The 18475-nt window shown below is 38.5% G+C and overlaps 1 protein-coding gene and 1 pseudogene across 1 annotated transcript; one reads left to right on the forward strand and one right to left on the reverse strand.

The window, feature by feature from the left end:
- Positions 1–1521: 1521 nt before the first annotated feature.
- On the reverse strand, positions 1522–6140 carry LOC128607598 (cytosolic sulfotransferase 3-like; annotated as a pseudogene).
- A 3042-nt stretch (positions 6141–9182) lies between these two features.
- Positions 9183–18371, forward strand: wdr46 (WD repeat domain 46). The gene is made up of 14 exons (XM_053624579.1): positions 9183–9283; positions 9729–9890; positions 10707–10787; positions 11024–11136; positions 11698–11785; positions 11954–12015; positions 12109–12213; positions 13557–13707; positions 13837–14072; positions 14265–14418; positions 14533–14683; positions 15397–15587; positions 17711–17824; positions 17918–18371. Exons 1-14 carry the CDS (start codon positions 9227–9229, stop codon positions 18032–18034), a joined length of 1782 nt encoding a protein of 593 aa, XP_053480554.1. The 5' UTR covers positions 9183–9226; the 3' UTR covers positions 18035–18371.
- Positions 18372–18475: the final 104 nt, after the last annotated feature.

An 18475-nucleotide genomic window follows, 5' to 3' on the forward strand; every position in this document is an offset into this window, starting at 1 on the left:
AAACTCGCACTTTGAATGCCGTTTTCAAAAGTTTGCGTTTTCAGGCCCCAAAACGCCGTTGTCGTGTAAACGAACAGCCAAACCGCATAAAAAGTTTTGAAAACCTTGTCGTGTAAATGGCCCCTGAGCGTCACCACTGTAGCTTGTTGCTGACTGGAGCAATTGATAGTATTACAACTGACCCCTGCTACAACTGATCCCACTCTCTCTTATAGCGCACAACCTATAATTTAACGTTCAAAAAATTAGCAAAGCAGTCAGCTACAGCAACAGTGAGATCTTTTCTAATTAAAAAAGAATATGATGAGCAGCATTAAGAGCAATGAAATATGTCAAGTATATTTAAATTAAATGTTTAATTATGCTCTTTCGTAAGAATCATATACTTCATCCTATGCTTTTTTCTGTACAGCTAGATTTTTCTAGATTTTTCTAGTTTTCTAGTTTCTAGACCAAACCAAAAGAGAGAATCAGCCGATGAAATATAGATGGTCTTAAAATCACTTTTGACAATAAAACCAGTTCTAACCAGTACATAACCAATTTAAAAGCTGCTAACAAAGATCCAGAAACTGGCAACACTTCATGTTGCTTTAATCTTCTTAACATACTGTCATACAAAATACAATGGCTACGTTTACATGCACATCAATATTCCGATATTAATCGGAATTTGGCAATATTCTAATTAGTACCGAGTCACTGAGTCATGTAAACGCCACAGTCCGATTGCCCGATTCAGATTAAGACAATATTCTGATTCTCAAATTCTGATTCGCAGCCCTGTAATATGGCTGTTTTAAATGGAAATTTGTTGCATGTAAACACCTTATTCAGAAAATCCACTGAAAGGAGATATATGTGCATGCTTAGTTTGCAAAGAATTGTGGGTGCTAACAGATGCTTAGCTGTAGGCTAATTATTTAGGAAAGGCAACTCAGTCACACTTACAACTACCAGGTATACAGGAATATTCCGATGCTGCAACTTGAATGTAGACCTTAAACGGAATTTGCTGTGCAAGCAACCGTAGCCATTGTTACGTATTATTCCGTCAGTTTCACTGCCTACCAGCCACCAACAGGAACAAACTCGCCAGAGATTTAATATTGGCCTACAAAATGATAGGTTTTCCCAACTCACTACATTGCACACTTTAACAACAAATCCCATCCCTTAATTTTCTACTTTATTTAAATCCTTTCTGGTCACAGATACAGGAAAGCCCAAGAAAGTAGCCTTTTCTTTTTTTTTCACAGCATGAAAGTTCCCATGAGAGCGTGTGTCTGAACATTTGTATTTGTTTACCTTTCAACGACTTTATCACAAAATGATCACACAGTGAGACAGCTGGGCACCAGTAGCATATCTAACAAAATACTAAGAAAAGTATACCAACATCACAGGATCTCAGGCGTAAATGGACATACAGTACATAATGGATCCAGAGGAATACAATATACCAGCTTACTCTTCCAGCACTGTTTTTCTTTTACAACATGAACATGACAAGAACAATCAAGTAAGCAGCTTTATTTCTGCTTGAGCATGCTTGTAACATTCCACTTTTTCACTAGAGCACTACATAGACATAAACATTTTATATCAATAAGGGCAGTTCAGTCATGTTCTAGGATTGTATACATTGCTGATATACATAAATAAGCTGAGTCTTTGTTAGTGATCTGTAGACATTTAATACCTCAGAGTAATAATTTTGTATTAATTACATCATAATACATAAGTATTTTAATTGAATTGATATCCTGGAGTGGAAAAAAAAACCCATTCCTTTCAGTATGTCTTTTAATGATTATGTAAAGCACATGTGGACAAAAAATCTTGACTAAACTGCTGTGTAATATATTGTAAATTATATTCTTAAATCTCTGTGTGGAACTGTAGGGTTGTGTTCTTCATCTTCTGCCAGTAGTGTTCATCAAACTGCTCATTTTGAGCCACAGTGAAGTGATTCTTCCAGTCTCCAACTTTACCTAGGGAAAATAAATAGTTTTTCACTCACTGCCACAACCCTTCCCCCAATTCTCTGGCCATACTGACTACCCCTCTCCCTCCCAGTAGGAATGCAGGAAAAGTGGTTCCCTACCACATCGGTTATTATTTTATTACTGAAAGTCTCTTACAAAACACTTGATGGTATATTATTTTATATTCCCCCCATTTCTCTTTTTGCCTTTGCTTTTCTCTTCCAGCATCATCTGTTGTTTTTTATTCAGGTACATCTTAAATACAGTGTGACATGTAAATTAATCAAATTCTGACCTAAAACCTCACTGAATAATCTAGCTGTAATTGAATAATTAAGCATTCAGATGTGCTACTTTCTCACTTGCTGGCCATTTTAAAACACAGTAGATCTTACCGTAGTTTATAAAAACATGCCGTATCTAATATAGATCTAGTAACTAAACAGTCTTGCTCCATTCATTAGACACCCTTTCTGTGTCGACTGTTTGAAAATGCCCCACATTCTTTATTAATGGCATATGAACCTTTACGCATGAATGGTGAGATCTTGAAGTCCATGTGTGAGAATGAGGAATAGTTGGTCATGTTGTTCTGCTTCATAACATCAAAGTGAACGCCTTTTGTAATTCTCTCCCTCTCTTCCGCTGGTGTAGAGAAACCGAGGAAGGAGCACAGTCGCTCCAACTCATGCTCGGTGTTCTGGACAAGAAGGGAAGAAAATCCCACCTTAAGCAGCATCAAGCTAATTCATTCATTATTTCATTCATAAACATTTTTTATTGTTAAAATGAACATCGGGTTCCATGAAACAGGGGCAACCGAGCATGCTTTCTACTGTATTTACCTCTACCATGTCTTCAAAGAACATGTAGTGAAGATTAGAGTATGTCTGCTTCTTTTCCCAGTAGCCAGTCACATGATCATACCAAGGTCCGAACACCACTAAAAGATCAAATAAATGAGATCAGTCATAATTTTGTATTAATTTGCAGTGACAGGTACCTATAAAGGAACCCAAATTATGGTAGCAAAATGCCCCCACAGTATAACAGAGTTGCAGTTTTTTTTTTTTTTTGTCCTTTTCAGACCTGTATATATCAATTTCACTAACTCACGCTTTCCATCCATGAAACTCTGTAAGAAAGTGTTCCAGTTTCCCGGTTCAGGTAGTAAGTTGATCATACGAGCAAAGTGGAAATAAGACACAGCATTGTCTTTGGCATTGCGAGCTACATAAACAACCTAGTAAGAGACACACAAACAGTTACAGAAGTATGGAAAGAAAGATTTTTTAAAAAGCAGTACACAACATTTGGTTCCACTGAAGGGCTAAGTTCATTTTTTTCTGTCATTAACTTCAATATGTAAATGTAACGTTTTAATGGCATTTATGAAATGGATCACAGTATAATTCTAAACGTTTGTCATAGTCAGAGTCGGCCTCTTGTCACTGTTTCCACGGTAATAGCCGAGTAGCCAACTCCAGGATCCCTGGTTCAGTATACTGTCTCTGTGGAGTTTCACGTGTTGTTCACGCCGGTTTCTTCTGGATTTTCTGCCACCTCCCAAAAACACACATTAGACTGGCTACACTAAACTGCCCCTAGCCATAAATCTGTGTGTGAATGGTGCCTGAGATGGACTAGCATCCATCTATCCCCAGGATAGACTCTAGATTTATCATGACCCTGACCTGGATAAAAAGTGATTAATGAATGAATGAATGAATGAATGAATGAATTATTATTATTATTATTATTATTATTATTATTATTATTATTATTGTTGTTGTTGTTGTTGTTGTTGTTGTTGTTGATTCAGTTCATATTACCACAATATAAAATACATAAATATATACTACAAAAATCACTTCAATAGCATTTCTATCCCTATAGATATCTTATGTGTTGATTCACATTAATGAATCAGTAATGAATTTGTCACTCCACTGATGACCACATAGTTAACAAATTTCACACACTGTAAAGTGCATTTATGTAAACAAGACCGCATAGTTAAGAAATACCATATACTGTACCTTGCAGTTCTGTTCCCAGAAGGACTTGGGCACCAACTGAACAGGTAGATGAGTTTTGATGAGCCGTGGTGTGTTGGGCAATTTATCTGCCAGATCAACCCCTGCATACGGAAGAAAGGCTCTTCATGGAATTTTTCATTTTCAGCCATTATATTATATGGTTTACTTATACCTGTTTATAACTGTAAAGAAAAGGATGATAGAAGGGAATCCAATGACCTGTAGGCATCTCAGGAAAGACTGCCTCAAGAAAAGGCACTCTTACAAAGATGGGCAGAGAGGTCTGATGCTCTGGTGCTGTATTGTGAAAATAGAGTAGGTCCAAATGTAGGAGACCCAGGTAGTACCTGTAGGATAAAGGCCTCACTAGCATACTTGATCAAATAATTCATTTTAAGAAGCAAAAAAAAAAAATAGCCTACCTGCTTTGGGGTAAGTGGCAATGAGGATATCATTTGGTCTTGCTTGAAATTTCTGAACCTTTTCCCAGTTATCAGTGAAGTAATGGACCATAGAAATGCCTTCAAAATCAAACAATTCTGGTCGACATGTTGACTTCATCTGTAGGATTAAAAGTTAATTCAGTCAACCAGCCAATAACGTCCCCTGATTTTATGACTAATCGAAACAAATCTAAAGTAAAACACTTTTTAAATGATTATATTTTAAACATTTTAAGGAGTCTGGATTAACAGACAGATATTTGTGCCAATTCTATCCTTAAGTCAATGGTTATCCACATAGAAAAAGAAATTGTGATGACATCAGTATTGACTCAACATTAGTTGGAATGGAATAGAAGGAAAGGAACTAATGCTGATAGATGAAATCCATTCATCCATTTACCATATCCTACACAAGGTTAAAGAGGAGCCTGGAGCCTATCCCAGGGAACTTGGGGCACAAGGCAGGGGACACCCTGGATGTGGTACCAACCCAACACAGGGCATAATTGCACACACATTCACACACTATGGACAATTTGGAAATACCAATCAGCCTAAAGTGCATTTCTTTGGACTAGCAGAGGAAACACCTGAAGCATGGGGAGAACATGCAAACTTGCACAGGGTAGAAGTGGGATTCAGATCCCTAACGTGCGAGGCAAATGTGCTAACCACTAAGCCACCGTGCCCCTAATTTTAACATGAGCATGGGTATAAACAACCAATTTTCAACTGAATCTGGAACAGGTCACAACCACTCCATTCATTCATTAGGAACTCCAGTCCTAGAATCCCCCGCCTCTCACCACATCCAGTCATCCCAAGTTTACATTTTTTTCTAACTGTTCTCACCTGTTGCTAATTCACTCATTTACCACTTTAAAGATAAACTCTGGCTTGTTTTTGATCTAAGTGCTTTTCCAACTGCTTGGTCAGGTAGGCGTCTGGCTTTTTGAGGGGTTTTGCTTGGCTTGGGTATGGCTTGGCTCTTTTTTTTTTTTTTTTTTTTTTTTAAATCTACAGTCCAACCAGGCATAGAACGCCTTCCTCTCAAGCTTCCAACATCCTAACAACCCTACCACAACCTGATTCCTTTTTTCTCTACAACTCATTTTCCTCTCAACAACAATCAGCCGCCAAATACTTTATCTTCACTTCACCCACCGCCCTCCTCTGCCCTCTATCTTGTAGACTGTAAGAGTCTATAATTTGGAGAAATTCAGATAAAGTGGAGGAACTCACAACTCGATACTGCTCATCTATTGATAATTTGCTCTAATGTGACTGCTGCTAAGACATCCCTCTACAAGGGAAGCTATAAGCATCTGATCTATGCAAACTCAATAAGCCTTTTACTTCACTTTTTCACCTCCACCACTTTCACAAAACAAAAGCAATGGAAAATATACTATGCACTTCATGTGTAATTCTGAATATGCCCACTTGTAAAGTAAAAAAGATTTTAAAAATTAATGGTTGAGGTATTCTTAATATTCTAATCAAAAATAGTTGCTTTTTGCCAGTATTGTAGTATGCAAGATACATTTAACCAGCTTAAAAAAATATTTGTTCTTGACTTACCAAAGAAATGTTAACTCCCTCCATTATAATATAAGTGGTACTGTTTTTCTCACTCTATGTTTTCACTTATCACTGCAGATCTCATCTCACTCTTACCACAAATTTGTACAAATACACAGGGCATATAAAGTCTGCATTCTGTTAATGACCAATCTCTCCAGTGAACTTTATAACCTTAGATTCTGAAGAGGGCAATAAAGAATTGAGTGTGTTTGTGCAATTTTTAGACTGTCACACTTGTCAAATAACAAAAAATTCAGTTAATAGTCAAAATAATCAAATTATTTATTGAAGTGTGGAAAATACTGATATATATTTTGATGCAATCCCTACCTTATCCAACACAATTTAAACATAAACTTTGTAATTGTGATCAGGTAACACTGACCATGAACTCTTTCTCCACCTTTCTGTGTCTGCTTGTAATCTCTTTATTGCATATAGGAATGCTATAAAAGGACAAGGCATGAGCTGAAAGACCAAGAAAACCTTTATATAGAGCTGCATGTATGCAGGCTGAAAACAACAACAACAACAACAACAACAAAAAAGGAGTTGTGGCGCACCATTCTACTTTGCAGTGTTGCTTGCACAAACATGATCTGCATGGAAGGAAACCTTACCTGCAACCTCATCACAAAAGCGAACGTCTGATATATGCAAAATAATATTCAGAGAAGTCTGTGTACTGGTGAAGTTAAAATGGAACTCATTGGCCACTTCCACCAAAGGTACATTCAAGGGAAACAAGAAGCAGCATTTTATGAAAAGAACAACTGTTAAGTGTGGAGGTAGCTCTATTATGCTTTGGGTTAGTGTGGCACTGCACAGGTGGAAGATGGAAGATTCTGTAAGACTGGTGCCAAGATGTCTGAATCTGGAGAGAACTGCTCTCTAAGAAAACAAAGGATTACAAAAATTAACATTTGAACTCTCTCCCACAGAATTAGCATCTTCATCCGAGATAACACACCACATTGGGAGAAGACTGGAAGATCACACCTCACTATTTTTCTTCTGAATTGCTCCCTTCTCGCTCCCCCCCCCCCCCACCCTTCTGTCTCTCTCTCTCTCTCTCTGTGTTGAGATCATCTTGAACTCACCCAAGGTCTAAGGTATATCCTTCTGCAGACATCGAAGACCCATTCAATCACAAATGCTAAGTGACCCCCTGAATAGTGGGCCCAAATTTGAATTATAATCACAAACAACACCATTTGGTGGACCTACAGAGTATCTGTGTATTTAGGGAGAGCTGGCCAAAGATTCAGGGAATCTGTAGGCAGATCTCCCGCACAATTGTCGTGTGTAGTTTCATTGCCAGGAAAACATCTCAAATTCTCTTGTTTGTGTTTTATGTGATGTTTTATGTTATTGATCAATGCTTGTTATCTTTTGAATTGGATTAAGAATAATAAATTGGTTAACCTATTAATCTATTCAGACCTACGCTGAAATGATTGGCTCTAGTAGATTACGTTAAATCCATGTCACCACAAATCTGCGACCAGTTTAGTGCAGGCTAAAATCCAGGTTTAGGTGGAGCATCGGGGCATGCCAACTGAGATTTTAGAGTCCAGGCTAACAACTTGGCTTTAGTTAAGTGTACTTACTGTACTGACTAAATGCTAAAAGGAATCTTGGTTCAGAATAACATTGTGTTGATTGACCAATCTAAATAGAGTGAGCCATGACCTCTGATTATTGTAATATTAATCTAGTTAAGTGTACATGGGAAACCATGGCATGACTATACAAAGCTACTGTTATAGAGAAGTAAAACTGGTTGACTTGTTCTGATAGTAGGCCTAGTGGTCATGACCTCTGACTAGAGATAATGTTTTTCTAATTAAGTGTGTACAGATCTATGGGGACTAAAGAAAGTAGTTTTTAGAAAAAAGGCAATTATGGGCAGCCATATAAATAGTATTAGTCAATTACCTCTGTCTAATGACCAAGACTGGTGAGTTTGTGACCGTGAGATCTGCGTACACGGCCGGCACGGGATTCTAAGTCACACTCTAATCCAAATGAATGAGCACAATCTAAGTAATTGGTTAAATAAGATAAACAAATGTCGAGATAAATTTAATGATAGAGATTGGAATTTTAATATCTCTTAGAATCCTTCATAATTGTAGTCAGATAAAGTAAAAAGTGGATCATATTTAATGTTGATAAATTGGTCATTCAAATGTTAATACACTATTGGTCAAAAGTTTAGACACACTCATTCTTTATTTTTATTTCCCCCCCCCCCCCCCCACATTTTACATTTGTCCAGGAGAACAAATTGGTTGAGAAAATGCCAAGAATACTTCAGGAATTTCTGGAAATTCTAGGCAAAAAGGGTGTCTACTTTGAAAATGATAAAATACTAAATTATTTTGATTTATTTATTTTTTTTTTTTATCACAACATAATTCCCATAGTTCCATTAGTGTTATTCCAGAGTTTGAAAGACTTTATTATTATTCTAAAATGTGGGGGGAAAAAAATAAAAATGAAGCATGAGTGTGTCTAAACTTTTGACTGGTAGTGTATATTTTTAAATCGAAAGTCTAGTAAATTAAACCAAGCACACAGTTTTTGAGCACGTCGACAGAGTCTCCTCCTGGACAAATGTTTTTAAATGCAATAAACACATGAAATTACTTGAACCATTTTTGTGTTGTGGTGTCTTGTGCATCTTTTCATGCATCTATTATATGCAAATCGATGGGCTTAGTAACACAAATTAATGTGTTGATATTATAAACATATATGAATTATTTTTGATGAATAATTCAGACTGTATTGTATTAATTCTATTACAAGAAATACTAAACCCCCCCCCCCTTTTTTTTTTGAAGAAGCTGAGATGGAACTGTGTTGTTCTTTAGGAGAGGAGTAATGAGCACTTACACAAAATTTGTAACATGTAAACATGCAGGCTATTTTTTTCAAAAAAAAAATATGAAATGAAAACATTATTATTATTATTATAACACACCAAACTTTTGCAGTGCGTTTGACGTCACCGAGGCTGAGCCTGGACGCAGCCCAAACGGCTTCCTCTTCCTGTTTGTAGGTGCACTGCATAGTGTGTACTACATAGACTACATAGAGTCATTTTGGATTCAGCCGGAAAAGAACCCGTTAACGCGGCGGAAATATAAAAACTATAACAAAGATGGCGGCGCCCGCGCATGAAGCGTTGGCCAGCACACACGTGGAGAAAAAGAAAAAGGTACGAGCGTATTTCAGTTTAAATTTGGGTGAATGTTTATAATTGTTAGTTAGAGTGAGGGGTTAGCTTGTCAACGACTGGAAAAGATGTTTGCTTGAAAACCGCGTAAAACAAATATAACGTAACACAGGCTAGCTACTATAGCACACACACACACACACACACACACACACATACATACATACATACATATATATGTATATATGTATATGTGAGAGAGAGAGCACTTTTATACAATAAATGCATCTTTTTTTGTAGTTAATGACGGATGGAGCTGTGATTGGTTAAGCACATGCAACACTGATTGTGAACTGTGAATTTAACACTCTGTTTGTGCATACTGCGCATGTACCTGTAAAATCATTCTTAGTCAAGCCATTGAGATATCTGATGTGAGATTTGTACTTTGTCAAGGCTTTGTCATGTCTGTTTTTGTTTACCTCAGCCCCCTAAGCGTTACTGGGAAGAAACGAAAACTGAAGATGATAAGACTACAGATAAAGGCAAAAACAGTGAAGTTGAAGCACCGCACGAAGTGACAGAAAAAAAACCTTACCAGCGACGAAAGGAGAGGAAAAGGAGAGTTGAGAGAACGATCATGTCAGGGGTGCGTATATTTAATACTTTCTGGACTATGGATGGAAGGTGAGATCTGTGGGAATTGAATTGATATTGGATTCGATTGTGATTCGAAAAGTGGTTTTGCTTTAATTTCCATTTCCATCTGATGATAAACAGCATATTCACATATATCCAGTTATATGTCATAGGAAGTAATTTATTCGAATCAGAACACATTTAGTCTTTTACGCCCTCATTTTAATTAACGCTACAGTGTGTAAGAGTTTGTTAAAACATCATTGGGGAGAAAACCAATATTCTATAATATGATGCTCTGGAAATGTCGAGTCAATCCTATAAAAGTAATATAGGAATAGACAGGAAATTTGTATGCAAGCACAGATACGTTAAACAGCGTTGCACCCCATATTTACACTGGAAAGTAGTCTGACTATATGAGAGCCAGCAGCCAATCGGGAGAGTATGAGCGAAGGTCCAGTATACTACTACAGTATAATGAAAAAGGTTTTGGGACTGGCTGCATTTCATAATTTTTCTTGCTGAATTTGTTTGTTCCCTAGTTTGTTCCCTAATTTGATTAGGTGGGACACTAGTGAATGGCAACTGATTTGTCCTTATTGTGGAATTTGTATTTATTGCCCAATTTTGGAATTTGTGCAGTTACCACCATAATAAATGGCATGTCCATAAGCCACTGGTATAATTACTTGGTGTAATGATTACTTCGTACACATAGTGAGGTTTGGGGCATGACTGTGGGTATTAAGATTAATCTGCAGAGTTGTGTATTACGCAAAACCTGGACGCAACAGAGCTCATTGATTTGATGTCATTTCCTCAGAAAAAGGACCCTTTCCCTGGCGAGGCCGTTATCCCAGAACAGCAGTTGAAGAAATTCGAGCGAGGCAAAAAATTGCAGAAGGTATGTTGCAAAAGTCCCATAGCTATATATTGAGAGAATGTTATTCTCTGTGTATATTGCCCACAATGTTGTCTTTTACTGATTTAAAAAAAAAAAAAGTACTTTCTTGTAAGGGTGAAAATGAGCTTAGATTTAGTTTTACTGCATGTCGAAGGACGAAATTCCGTTGGTATACGAGCCTAACAGAATCCCCAAGTCATAATTTGTTTGTTGATGTGTCCCTGTTTTCTCATTAGCTGAACAACACCAGAATGAAGGCGAAAGAGATCATCACCAAGTGCGAGGCGGCTTCTGAGCTAGCACAGAAAGAGGCTGCACGATATGATCTCCTGCTCCCAGAGGATGCTGGGTAATGCACCTGATTCTGAGCACTGCTCATTTCATTTCAGTTTCAGTTTTGACACTGACGATTGTCACTTGTTCATTTAGTTACAACTATATAGCGCTTTTGTGGACACTCAAAGCGCTTTACATAGTATTGCGGTGGGGTCTCCTCAACCACCACTAGTGTGTAGCATCCATGGATGATGCCAGAACAGGGGCCATGATAGAATTTCACCAGGACACCTGGGTTATACCCCTACTCTTTACTAGAAGTGTCCTGGGATTTTTAATGACCACAGCATGGCTAGTCAGGACCTTGGTTTAATGTCTCTTCTGAAAGACAGTGCTGTTTTTACAGTATAGCATCACAATATTGGTGCATTAGGACCACAGCACCCCCTGCTGGCCTTCCTAATACCACTTCCAGCAGCAACATTAGTTTTCTCTAGGAGGTTTCCCATCCAGGTACTGGCCAGGTTCAACCCTGCTTAGCTTCAGTGGGAAACCAGGCAAGAACTGCAGGGAGATATGGCTCTATCATTTAAGCACATCCTAACACACCTACACACAATCATTGTTCCTCCAGGTTCCTGGAGGGAGATGAGGGCGAGGACACGTGCACTGTATCACAGGAAGACATAGCAGAGGCTGTTGATATTACATCTGGTGCAAAGGTAACACTTGTATATTATTTTTTTAATGTAAAGGTTACTGTAAACACTTCTGTAAGAACAGTATTGTTTTTTTAATTGTCCAGTGCATTGCCCAGGCTTTTCGTTGTCTTCTGGTGCTTTCTGTCTGTAAAGCATGGTCTCGTTCTCTTTCTCCTCCTCTCTCTACAGTACTTTAACTTGCATCTGACCCAGTTTGGACCATACAGACTAGACTACAGCAGAACTGGACGGTCAGTACCATAACAGTTTGACTGTATTTCTGATGCTGATATTGTTTGTGCAGTTTCAAAATGTCGTAAGTGTGTTGAAATGGTTGCTTTCAGGCATCTGTTACTAGGTGGAAGGAGAGGTCATGTGAGTTGCATAGATTGGCAGACCAAACACCTTATGTGCGAGATGAATGTCATGGAAACGGTTCAAGATATCAAGTGAGTGCAGACACACACACACACACACACACACACACTAATGCACACAGAAAGATAAAGTCTTCATCCATGCCCATAAGAAAATCTCAATGAAAAGTGGGGATTACCAAAAAAAAAAAAACCCTGAAGACTGCAATAATTTTTTACACATGACTGGGCTGGAAAACTGTTAATGGAAGCAGCTACTTCAAATAAATGATGACACAATGACTAACAAACATGTGCATGACGGAAGTGAGCATATTAAAGCTTATACCATGATCTGTCTGAATACCTGATTCTAATTTGGATGGAAGGTTTGTGTTCAAACCATGTAATGCACAAGTAGTTCCAGTCAGATTAATTTCTGTTGTAAATTATTGCGCTGCCTATAACAATTGTAACCATAGTAACATACAGTTACAGGTCAAATAAATGTAATCTTCTCGCTCTACTTTATCTCGGTGTATGATTTAGAATTCTAGATCTAACGACCTGTGTATAAAATAACTAACGAAAATGAACTGTTATTTTTATCCTTTCAGTCAGAATTTGCACTGCAAACATCATCGACAGCTTTAACTAGTCAGTGCTGGCAAGTGTCCACGGTATAGGTGGGATAATCCATGACTAGGCGTGCATTATGTAAGGAACAATTGACGACGGGCTGTTGAATTATTAGAAAATATTTTCCTATAATTCAACGGACCAGAGCCAATTATTCCTTACTTATTTCTGGAAAATTGAAATTGTCATTTTGTTTGTTGTTTGATCTGTGTGCTGTGGTGGACAGTATGCTAACTTTTCGTTATTTCAGTTACCTTGGTGAAGTGATACGGAACTGTAATGCGGTTAAGACCTGACTGGAGCTATTTTAGCTGTGCGTTTACTGAAAAAATAATTGCACACCACAAAACGTCTGTCAGCCAATCAGAATCAAGAATTCAGCAGCGCTGTGGTATAAATGATTTTAATGCACCCGCTTCATGTCTCGTGTTTCTTTGCATCCATGCCATGCATTAAAATCTTGTAAGGCAGACCTATCTGTGGATTATCTCTTACTGAACCCATTGTATTATTCAACACTAAGCCCCAGGTGTAGGTTGCATTCACACATAGAACTTTTGGCATCTAAGCTCCCTTGAAGCAAACCCTGTATATCTAGCTTCATGTGGACCTGAAGAGTTACCTCCCATTTGTATCTGTATCAGTTTAGTGCGTATTATCTGTTTATTCCAAATAACATATTACGTCCCTCATGCTCACATGACCGTAATGATAAAAGTGCACAATTATGTGCTTTGTCTTTTGAAAACAAATGCAATTTTGCTTTCCTCATTTGCTCTTTCGCTGCCGTCCACTAGGTGGCTCCACACAGAGTCCATGTTCGCTGTGGCTCAGAAGAAGTGGCTTTACATCTATGACTCCAAAGGCATAGAGCTGCATTGCATCAAAAAATTCAACGATGTCCTACGCATGCAATTCCTCCCCTACCACTTCCTGCTTGCCACAGCGGTACGTCAGTACAAATGTGCCGGTGCACGCTTCGTTGTTATTCCACAACCTTCCTTATAGAAAAAAAGTCATGTTAAGGTTGTGGTGTTTTTAGTATGCGTGTTCTCATGTGCATCCAACTCCTCCCAGAGCGCCACAAGTTTCCTGCAGTACCTGGATGTGTCCGTGGGAAAGGAGGTGGTAGCGATCTGCACAAGGTCAGGCAGGCTTGACGTGATGGCACAGAATCCCCACAATGCCATCATCCACCTGGGTCATCCCAATGGCACTGTCAGCCTGTGGTCTCCCAATCAGAAAGAGCCGTTAGTTAAAATGCTGTGCCACAGGGGCGCAGTCCGCTCACTCACTGTGGACAAAACTGGCACGTACGTATTGCTCATTTTGTGGCAATGATTTTCATAAGATTTTCATAGCTGGCTTACAGTATATAGAGGAAAATGGTTTCATCTTATGGAATTTGAAGTTTGTTTTTTTTTCCAGAAATTTGCTAATATGTTGAGTAACTATGGCAGAATGTAACAGTCCAAGGTGGGTGTGTGTGTGTGTGTGTGAGACAGGTACATGGTGACGTCAGGACTGGACAGGAGGCTGAAAGTTTATGACATTCGAGCATTTAAGCCACTTCATAAGTACTTCTTGCCTGCTGGAGCCTCCTGCCTCTCCCTCAGTCAGAAAGGACTGCTCAGTGCTGCTACTGGAGATGTAGTACAGGTACACACACACACAAACACAGCTCTGTGCTCCTACTGGAGCTGTAGTACAGGTACAGGAAGATTTCTTGAGTTTGGCTTAAAGTAATTTGTGTGTGTACACAATCACCCTCAGGTGTACCGGGATGTTTGGGGAGGCGGGCCGGTATCCAAGCCCTACATGGCACATCGTGTGAGAGGTTCAGTATGGGGCGTTGGGTTTTGCCCCTTCGAGGACGTCCTTGGTATTGGACATGGAGAAGGGTTCACAAGTATGATTGTGCCAGGTTAGTAGAGCAGACAAAATGCCGGTACATTTAGTTCATTACTATCTAAATGGAATGCAAGCAGAAACATGAGGATGTTCTTAATGCGTAGATATAAGCTGTATTAATTCCAGTGTCAGTAATATAACATCCATTTTTGATTTGTGATCCACATACATGAATACACATGTGGCAACTTGGGCCTAATGTGTACATACACGGTAAAATGTGTTCAAGTTTTTTGTCAGAAGTTCTTGCTTTCACGTAACCTGTAATTGACTAATTTCATAGTCTATTTCTGTTTTTGGATTTTCACATTAGGAACTTGTGTAACAGAAATAATAATCTTGTATTCTCTCTTGCCTGGAACAATGACATTGCACAATACCAAGCTGATTCCTGGGGCATTATTAGGTTGTGCATGGAAAAAAATGATCAAAACAATCACAGAAATCACTTAGTTTGTACTCTATTATAAAATGTTTATCTTTATTGTAACTATATTGAAAGAGATTGGGGTCCAGAATCCGATTAGGGAACAGAAGATTGATTCAAATTTACAGTAACGTGTGTATTACTGTACAAGAAAGGCTTTGGATATAAAATGCTATCCTGTGACTTTGTCCTACTCCATGTTCGCTTGAGTTTCAGATTAGCCTAGTATTAATAATTAAGCTGCGAGTAACTGAAAAGTGAAGTGTTATGTTTTTAACTGTGTGGCACTTTTTTGTTAGGTGCGGGTGAACCAAACTTTGATGCTCTGGATGTGAACCCATACCGCAGCATAAAGCAGAGACAGGAATGGGAGGTCAAGGCTCTCCTGGAGAAAGTGCAGCCCGAACTGATTGGTCTGGACCCAGGGCTGCTGGGTAAAGTGGACCAGGCCACATTTGAGCAAAAGCATAAAGAAAGAGTGGAGGCATTGGTGAGTTCACTATATATATATACACACACACACACCACGTGTTTCTATTTTAGTAACAGATACTTAGAATTGACATCACATCTGTGTAGCAATTGTCCATCCATCCATGTGTTTATTACAGCCATAGAGCTGAATAAACTTTCCATACACAGAACAACATGAAAATTGTCACTAGGTCTAGGTTTGTATCATACAGGGTGTCCCAAAAGTCTCCATACATAGGGGATTATGTATGCCAGCACCACATCGGTCATGCCTTCGTCAGTGGATGAGCTCAAATTTACATTCCCCTTGCAGAATCTGCTAAATGTTTATAATTGTAATATTATAAATGGGATCATTAAAATAGCATTTTTTATTTAGTGCTGCCCTGAATAAGCTATTTAACATAATAGATGTTTACATCTAGTCCACAAGACACAATAATAACTGAATTTGCGCAAATGAACCAGTTCAAAAGTTTACATACGCTTTATTCTTAATACTGTGTGTCGTTACCTGGATGATCCATGACTGTTTTTATGTTTTGTGATAGTTGTTCATGAGTCCCTTGTTTGTCCTGAGCAGTTAAACTGCCCACTGTTCTTCAGAAAAATCCTCCAGGGCCTGCACATTTTATGCTTTTCCAGCATCTTCTGCATATTTGATCCCTTTCTAACAGTGGCTGTATGATTTTTGAGATCCGTTTTTTCACTAACTAAAGGTGCGAACCTTCACTGATGCTCAAGAAGGCAACACGATACATTAAGAGTGCAGGGGCGTAAACTTTGTAACAGGATGATCAGTGTAAATGATTTTGATTAAAGATCTTATTTTTTTGCATTTAGTACTGCCCTTCAGAAGCTACATAAATACTTATGTTTCCCTGAAGACAAAATAATATTTATCCTGACTATATGTAAAGATCTGTTATGTGAAATAGATTATATTCAGGGCAGTACCAAATAAAAAACAAATTGCAATTTTTATGATTCCTCTACCCCCCCCCCCCCCCCCCAGTAAAATTTTGCAGATTTTGCAAGGGGTATGAAAATTTATGAGCACAACTGTGTGTGTGTATATAAACTAAGTATGAAATATTTTGGAAGACATTTTGCTAAAAAGTGTTAATTTCCCCAATGTATGGAGACTTTTGGGACACCATGTATAAATGCTGTGACAGTCAAACAAAACCACTGTAAAAACTATTGTGTTAAAAAAAAAATCTTAGGCCTCTTGTCTATGGGCATTTTCACATTTGGCCCCAAATAAATGATTATGTACCCAAAACCGATTCTGGGCTCATTTGGTACCAACACTCAAGCGGTGAAGAACAACACTTTTTGAATGCACGGAATATCTTCATGCTGCAATACAATGCATGTGTGAGGGGCTGTTCTCATATAAGAAGATTTTAGCCAGAAGGTGAGCCGATTATAGTGTTCCAGGCCTGTGAATTTCTGGTTCTTTATAATCAGTAAAGCGTTCTGTCTCATCTGCTGACCATAACAACGCTTTCTCTGCCATCACGAAACTTAAAACAGAAAGTAACTTGATGTAATTGATGTTCCAGATGTAATCTGTACCATTGTTTAGTAGAAGTGACCCCCAGCGATTGCTTCTTTGCACCACTTCTTGGCTCGAAAATACCTTTCAGCACTTCACCAATCATACTAAGATCTTGGGGCAAAATGGCTTGAGAACAAGGGATCTAGCACTTACAATTTGAAATAACAGCCTTTCAGGTTCTCATCGGAACATTGTATGGTATTTCATACCAGTCTGCTTGTTTGCATGTGATTGCGCCATGCAGTCTGCGATACAATCACAGATGCTTCCTGTCATTCTTCGTGATGCTCTGCTGGGTCGGTATTAAAGGCATCATTCGTTGTATAAGAGGAAGGTGTGTGTGTGTGTGTGTGAGAGAGAGAGAGAGAAAAAACGTGTGTGAGTGAGTGAGAAGCCTCACACTGAGCTTGCACCTGCTCTGTTGGATGATCGTCTTTTGCTGGCTTTGCCTCAGCCAGGCAATCTGCATTGTGAAGCCAAAAAGCATTAAATTATTTCCCACTTTCTTTAAAATTCATTCTTATTTTACAAGTGGTCTTTTGTATTTATTTATTTATTTACTTACTTATTTGCAGGGCTACGATCCACTAGCAAATGAAAAGTTTAAGCCAAGATTTAAAAAGAGAGGCAAAAGTACAGCTGGTGCTGTGGAGAAGAGGAAGAAGAAAGTGGGCCACGAGGATCAGAGGGTATTTAATAACACACAAACACAACCTTTTCTTTTGCTTGAGGCTTTTATAGTAGGCAGGCTGTTTCTCATCTGTAACGTTGTCTTTCTGTAGGACGTGATTCGGAAAACAGTGGAGGAGAGAATGGAGAGAGAAAAGGAGAGGAAGGAGCGTTCCAAGCAGCTGGCTGAGCAAGCGGGGAAGACTGCACTGGCCCGATTCAAGAAGTAGGAAGAAGCTTTGTGCTGACGATTTTACAGAAATAAAGGACTTATTCAGACACATACACTGTGTCGTAGAACCCTGTAACCCAAGTGTCCTCTAACACCTGGACTACTTTCCATCTTTTGTGTGAGATTTTCTTAGTATCATGAGGAAAAAAACATTTTTGTACCAAATATCTCTGTACTGAGGAATGTCTAATAAAACTGATATGCTGTAATTTAATATAATTATCTTGACTGTTTTTTCCCGTAGAATGTACAAGTGTATATGTGGTATACAGTATGTAAGTTCATTTATCGTCAGTAATCTGTTGGGAAACCCATGATGACTCCTTCACAAAAACTCCACAAACTATTTCTGTATAACACCTATAATATATTTCCAATTATCAGTATGCAACAAGTGCAAAGCCAGTTGAAAATATGGTAGTTGGGGTCTAGATACACA

Source organism: Ictalurus furcatus, chromosome 5 (assembly GCF_023375685.1).
Source record: "Ictalurus furcatus strain D&B chromosome 5, Billie_1.0, whole genome shotgun sequence".
Lineage (NCBI taxonomy): Eukaryota > Metazoa > Chordata > Actinopteri > Siluriformes > Ictaluridae > Ictalurus > Ictalurus furcatus.